This window comes from Tetranychus urticae, chromosome 1, assembly GCF_039701765.1.
Source record: "Tetranychus urticae isolate SD_2017Ah chromosome 1, NJAU_TeUrti_SD_1.0, whole genome shotgun sequence".
In the NCBI taxonomy this organism is placed as follows: domain Eukaryota; kingdom Metazoa; phylum Arthropoda; class Arachnida; order Trombidiformes; family Tetranychidae; genus Tetranychus; species Tetranychus urticae.
Window position 1 is genome coordinate 4,711,183 of NC_142958.1, and position 7,386 is coordinate 4,718,568.

General features: G+C 32.6%; 2 protein-coding genes across 4 annotated transcripts in view; one reads left to right on the plus strand and one right to left on the minus strand.

The window, feature by feature from the left end:
* The window catches only part of LOC107367281 (uncharacterized), a 50,784-nt gene extending 48,026 nt beyond the window's left edge, over positions 1-2,758 (minus strand). The window contains exons 1-2 of one of the 3 annotated variants that reach the window (XM_015934985.3): positions 2,473-2,733; positions 1,502-1,717 (exon numbers count right to left, since the gene is read on the minus strand). In XM_015934985.3, coding sequence (XP_015790471.2) covers positions 1,502-1,687 — 186 coding nt within the window. In that variant the 5' untranslated portion in view covers positions 1,688-1,717; positions 2,473-2,733. Of the gene's footprint in view, positions 1-1,501 lie in introns of all 3 variants that reach the window. The other 2 variants (XM_089270234.1, XM_089270233.1) reach the window with 2 other exon arrangements.
* A 1,252-nt stretch (positions 2,759-4,010) lies between these two features.
* On the plus strand, positions 4,011-5,921 carry Es2 (ess-2 splicing factor homolog). Its single transcript, XM_015931881.3, has one exon. The coding sequence runs from the start codon at positions 4,237-4,239 to the stop codon at positions 5,620-5,622; it is 1,386 nt and encodes a 461-aa protein (XP_015787367.2). The 5' UTR covers positions 4,011-4,236; the 3' UTR covers positions 5,623-5,921.
* The last annotated feature ends 1,465 nt before the right edge of the window (positions 5,922-7,386 follow it).

Genomic DNA, 7,386 nt, shown 5'->3' on the forward strand with positions numbered 1-7,386 from the left:
TATCAAGAGAATCTCAAATTGACTAACATTAAATCAACAGTTAATGAATAAATTTCAATGTAACCAATAAGCAAACCAAAGCAAACTAAATCAATCAATTGTAATGTTACAGAGAAAAGGAAAAGTGAATTTAATTTTGGTTCAACTATTAAAATTGTAATAAATGTTTCCATTATGATTACATTTACAGTTTTGCTGTGGTTCTTTTCAAATGATTACACAAAAAAAGTTGGCAAAAAGGATGAAAAGAGCGAAGTCAAGGAATGTTAATGTTTTTGCTGAATAAAGGGAAATCAAAAGGTTCATCATCATCATTATCATCATGATCATGTTCATCTTGATCATCATTAACATTACTCAATGGTATTGCGAATGAAACTTGTTCTCACTAAACCATTACATACTTCATCTGGTCTCATTTCAAGATCAGAGGCGAAACAGAAAAAAATAGTTTTAAATGAACATTCGATAACATTTACATTTTGATTAACTTTCAACAATAACAATTGTCATGAAGGGAAAAAAACAAATTTTGTCAACAAAACCCAATCATTAGGTTGAACAAGCAAAATCGACCGACAATTTCAATTGAAATCATTGGAATAAATGAAAGCAATCAAAGGAGTAACTTGGCAATTGCGAGTCAATTGTCATGAAATGCTAATTAGATGACAAATGTCAAAAAAAGTTGCCCTTTAATGACAACGGTAATGATGACATTTTCCTATTTTCGTGTGTTTCCTCGTTATGAGTTATCTTATTTTGCCTGATTCTTTGCTGCCTTTTCTGCTGATCTCAACAATCAACTTATGAATGAAACTGCTTGTTATCTGATTGCAAAAGTTGTTCCACTGAACGTTTCATTTTGTGGAACAAGAAGAAAAAATCATGGTTTTATCTGCCATTTTATTGTGTTCACCCATTCATTTGAATGAGAAGAGCCAGTTATAGAGAAAAATTTCAATTGAAAAAACAAATTTTTCTCTTCTCTTCTTCTTTTACTTTTACCTTTTTCACTTTGCTAGTTCTGTTCATTTCTTATTGAATTAACTGTTGGATAATCAAATAAATTTCAATGTCAACAGATGAACAATTTAATTACAGTTTTAAATTACATTGGACAGTATCAAGTGTAACCAGTTAAATCAATGGTAAACATTTGAATTGCCTTTAATCGGATTGTCAAGTCTGCGGTTAACCCAATAACATTAACCGTTTCACTCAATTTAACAGTTAACTTATAATAATAGCAGCAATAATAATCACAATATAATAACAGAGAAAATGATAAAGTTAATTTAATGTATAATCAGAAACCTTTTTTATTCTTGTATTCACCTAATCTATCATTTTACTTGTCGTTTGTTGTCAAGTTTGTTTTTGGGTTAACATTTTTTTCTGGTTCATTGTTTCCTTGTTTTTTGGTATAATAATCAATATGAGGAAACTAATCAATTGTGGTTCAATCATTTATGGACAATAGATTACAACATTGGCTTACCTTTGGTGGATTGCGAGATTTAAATGAAGTTCCTGGTGAGGATAAATCGGTTGTTTCGGTCAATGAAGTGGTTGAATCTTTAAATGTTAATTCAGAGTAACTCCGTTTGGAACTAAATTTTTCCCTCAAAGATTTGGTTCGAGCACTGATTCCGCCTCCTCTTGATTTACACAGATTTAGATTCATGGTTTGTCCGTTTTGGTCTTTCCGTTTACACTGAAAAAATCACAGAAAAATAAAGTTCCAATTTTGATTGAAATGATATTGAATTTGCAGACACAATTTACTGACAATTGGACCAATATTTGGTATAATATTTGGTTATGTTAATCGAAGGTAAATCATGTTTTAATCGCCTTTTTTGCAACTTTTTCTTGCCAATTCTCACATGAAGCATCAGGCTTCATCTTTTATCATCTCATCATCATCGTTAGTTATATTTACTGTTGGTTATAAATACGCAAATGTTGAGATGGAAAAGATGAAAGAGAAAGAAAAATGAGATGAGAAAAGGGAATGACAGGGAAATGATGATGTTTATCAGAAAGATGATGAGGTTTGAAGATACAAATGATGTGATGTTTTGTATGACTCTTGTTGTTAAATGTTGTCGAGTTGATGGCAAGACAAGTGATGATGAAGATGAAGATTAAGAGATAAACAGGGGAAAGTTGATAGACTTTGAGAGAGATTTTTTTCTTCTTCTTCTTCGTCTTGTAGATGACAATAATGGTAAGAAAATGTTAGGTTAATTTGATGACAATTAAGACTGATGGGAATCTCATTTTTACCTTTCACTTTATTTCTTCTTCTTCTCTTCACCTTTCTCTACTCACTTTTAGATGATGATGATGATGATGAATGGGGAAGACGATGAACAAGTTGAATGTTGATCATCAAATTGAAAAGGAAAGTGTGAAAAAGTGGAAAAAGCAAAGCAACAGTGAAAAAACAAAACCAATCAAACTCACTGAATAACAAAGATTGAGTTATGATTTTTAATGGTAAATCAAATGATGAACAAAATGACGATCAAAGTGAGAGTAAAGATGATTTAGATGATAAAGTTATCCAAAAATTTTGTCCGATTTTTAATGTTGAACAAAAATATAAGATTTGTTTGAATGTTGATCTAACAGCCACTGGTGAGGAAAGGTTATGAACAAATGAAAATAATGGCTTTCTTTAAGAATCACTATTCTTTTGGTCTTCTTCATTTTCTTGCTTCTCTTTCATTCTCTCCATGGAATTTTTACTCTGAAAGTGAGAATGATGATGAAAATGATGATAACGATGATGAGTTTGGTTAAAACGGTTGGACGAAAAAGGTTGGTTTAATGTAAAAAACTAGGTGAGTTGAGATGAAAATTGAGAAGGCGCAGAATGAAACAGTTGAATTATTATCATTATTTTATCCGAAAGTTTCTGTGAATGCTCAGAAGATTATCTTTCGCAACCTCTTAATTCTTGGACTTTCAACTTGTCTAATCTAATTTTGGACTCTTTTCCCTTTTCCCGCTAAAATCTGATGGTTCAATTATTGATGAACCTTGAGTTGATTTACTTTGAAATCACATCTTTTCAACATTCACTTTGGATCAACTTTAATCTGTTTTTAGTCGTTCCTTTACTTTTACCTCTTTTTTTCATCTTAATCTTTATTTTTACCCTTTTTCCTCTTCTTCCTTCATGATAATATCTAATCAATGATGAATACTTTTACTGAATATTAAAAGTATTACAATTTATATAACCTTTAAATTGAATTTTTCCGTCTCTTGGTTTCAATTGTTTTTGGGTTACATTTCATTTTAACCTTTACCTTTTGTCTCACCTCATGAATATTATATTAATAAAGATGAATTTTCAGGCTCTTCATTTGCATTACATTTTAACCTGACTTTTGTCAATTTGATTGTAGACTCATTTGCCTTTGTTGAGCGATTTAATTAATCTCTGGAGAGGCAAATATTAACATCTGTCATTATTGATAACCATTCAATTTTGTTTCATCTTTTATTTCAATCTATAAAAGGGTGACAATTTCATCAACTAATTGTAATTCAAAGATTGATAGTTGCTCGATAACATTGGTAAAGCTTTTTTCATGTAAACATTAGCGAAATTCAAGGATTCTTGCATTCCTTTAAACCTCGGTTTACGATTGATTAAACATCAATTTATTTTCTTTAACATGAAGGGCTTAAATGTTTTATCATTCAACTGCAATTGTTTATTTCCAGAATTTCAATCTGAGAGAATTCATCTTTTTAAGAATCGATACATTTTAATGAGAGACTGAATCTATTTAAAAGGATTGATGCAACAATCTTAAGGCTTGGCTCTTTTTAACACTTTGAATGGAGTAAATTGTTGGTGATTTATTTGATTGTTGAAATTTTTAACCAATTTTCACCTTTTCGGTATCTATTTAAATGAACCGGTTTTGTTTCTGGTTACGCTAAAGCTACTGCCATCTGTTAGCTGGTTTCATTGAGTCTGTCAAATTTTAATTGTAAACAAAGATTTGTCGTGGTTTATTTTTTTACTGTCTAGTTTATTTAATTGTTGATTTAAAGTGTTTACATTTATTTTTGGCATTTATTATTATCAATCTTCACTTTAAGGTCCTATCTGGGTCGTAAAGTTTCATTAGATTGAGTTAAGTGGCTGTTGTTCGCGAGCTTCTCTTTTGTAACTTTTTGTAGTGTCCGTTTTTTGGTTAATCTATAGAAATGGCTTTAATCAAAAAGGATAATAATTCATCTTTAATCTCTTCGTCGACATCGTCTTCATCTCTAGTACCAGCTGAAAAGAAAAGGAAACCAATTGTTTTGGAAGAAGATGAGTTCATCGAGGCTCTTGATTGTATTATTGAAAGAGACTTTTACCCAGCTTTAAGTAAAATGAAGCAGCAATTAAAGATATTGGATAATCCACTCGTACAAGGCCAAGCAGCTACTCTTTCAGCCCCATTGACGGCTACTCCGCTTACATTTGAGACGCCTAACATTACAATCCCTGTTGAGGAAGTCAATGAAAGAGATGACACTACTGAAGATACAATAGAACCGACCAAGAAAAAGATTAAAACAAATCTCTCGTTGAATGCATTCTTATCTAAATACACTAGTGAAGATAATGCGTCTTTCGATGATATAATGAAAGAAGCTGAGAAAAGGCATAGACAAAAATATCCATGGTTGTATTTAGAGGAAGAAAAGATGAATCAAATGATTACAGATGGAATGACTTTACCCTCCATAGAAGGACAAGACATGATTGGAGCTGATGGTACCGTCGGTCGAATAGCTTGGGCTTATAAAAATCTCAATTCATTGATGTTCATACCAGAAGGAGTCAAAGATGGTACCCAATTTGCGCCTAATCCACACTCAACTATCTGCCATGAAAATACTAGGTTCAAGAAGAACCCATTCAATGAAAATCTTAGCGAATCTGTGTTAGCTGAAGCTGCTCTTGTTGCCTCTCAAGAAAAAACGGGCAAAATTGGTATCGATGGTAAAGAACTCATCAATAATGTTCCTAAAGTTGGAGGCTATTCTTTTGTACCGCTGACTCCTTCTCCAGCTCCAGGTGTTACTAACACTCCTTTAATGACTTGGGGTCAAATCGAAGGTACTCCTTACAGTTTGGATGGAAGTGAGACACCGTTGCTTACTAGTTCTTCGCTGCCTTCTGGTACTCCACAATTTAGAATTCCCGATGTTCCAAAGAGGGAACAAATTGGACATGCATTAGCAGATAAAATAAATAAAACAAACCGAAATAAGAAGAAAGAAGCCTACAAACAAGCGCAATATTTAAAGAACAGTCCCTTAATATATAGTGGAGGGAAAACGTTTAATGAAAGTTTGGGATCTATGTCACCAGCAGCGCAAAAATTGGCCACTCTCAGATTGGGGATCAACAAGAACGTTGATAAAGAACTTAGATGTAGTTATTCTCCCTCTATCTCAAGGACTCCGAATAATCGATTGAAAAGTCCAATCACCCCTTCACCATCGTCTTTGATAAAAGTCACAACTCCAAAACCGACTTCTAATATATCTTTAACTGATAATTTATTAAATATTCCGAGGAAAATAGGAAAAAGTTAATATTTCCTTCGTTTTATTAATCTGATGTAACTATATATGGTGCGTCTCAATGGCGTATGGACGGCTTTTCTGTAAGTCTGCAATTCACGTGGAAGGTGCCCTTTTTCTTTAATAAATTCACGAAATTCTTCGAAAGTACTCTCAGGCAAAGTTTCCAGATAACGTACCAACATAGCTTGAGTTCTATCATAAGTTTCTTTGGCTTTTGTTACAAATTGCATCAATTTATTAAATTCTTCCTGAAAAAGAAATTGAAAACCCAAACTTGAAATAAAAAAAGTACTTTGAATTACTATAAAGCGATGAATCCTTACGTGAACACCTGAATAATCAATAATTGCGACGGCAGAAACTTGAGAACGAGGCGTTTTGGCGCAAACTCTTGCTAGACGATTCCTGGTCGAGGTAAAAACAACCGGGATTTGTTTCTCTTGGCATGCAAGGATTAAATTTTCAACGGTCTCATCGAGAATACCATCCACTATAACTTGTTCGATATCTGGAGCAATAACAACAGCCTTGACTTTATTAGTACGAATATATTTATTGACCTGATTAAAGCCACAAACAAAACGTCGTTTAGTTTCCATTTTCTCTGGCGCTTTATGAAAAGCTCGATCCTGGAAACGAAGTAGGTTTACTAATATGACATATGTGGTGAATTCAATTTCATTTGTCAACGCTTGACGAGCATACTCTCGGTGTCTGGAAGTATGTAAAGTGTAATGCACAAGACCTTCAACACTAGAAACAAGGCCAATTTGAGATAATCTTTTAGATAAAATTTCTTCATAATTTATCACTGGGTCAATATGGGGAACTCGAGATCCTTCTGGTATACTCTCCTCAGCAGTAACATATGATGATTGCGAACCATGTGGAATTGAGTCATTTTTACCAACAATAGTAACACGATGTCTCGAACAGTGGGCAATTGTGTCATTTTTACCAATAATAGTAACAGGTGATTTCGAACACTGTGGAATTAAGTCTCTTTTATTCACAATAGTAAATGGTTGCTTCGAATTGTGTGGAATTAAGGTATTTTGGGGAAGGATCAGGATGGAATCGGAGTCTTGATAAACTACAGCTCTTTCCGCCATTGTTAATCTTAATAAATTTCTTTCCTTATTCAATTGTTTTCGCAATGCTTTTGGTTTTTGCTCTTTAGGATTCCTCCGTTCTTTACCTCGAGGCGTTGGGGCTGTTGAATCCAATAAATTACGAGGACGGACGCCAGTTGAAGTACTGGGCTTACTGTTACTACTCGAAGATGCCATACTTAGAATGTAGGTAAGATAGTCAAAAATTTAAAATATTTCTTATAAAATAGACCTGAGGTGAAAAAATAAAATCAGTCCATTAGTTGGGGTTGATGGTTAACATGATTGAATTTCTTATTATATTTAGAGAGAGAGACAGCTTACCTCATATGAATCATATGTGACTTTAGCATCTAAAAAAGTGATACAGTTGAATATTAAAAATAATCCATTAAAATGACTTCATTATGATAAATAATTCAAATAATTAACGGTTTGGTTTACAAAATGTTAGGCAATATCAAATATTTTTGTGGAACTCAAGTTAGCGAAGCTTGAAAACAGTAGTTTAACAGGTTTGAGGGGTTAACACTAAATGTAATATGTTACTTTTCAAATAATGTTATTGCTGGATCATCTATTTTTAATTTGTAGGAAATTAAAAAATCTACTATCTAATATAAACAATTGGCACATGTTTAAATTATTGTTAGATTAAAGC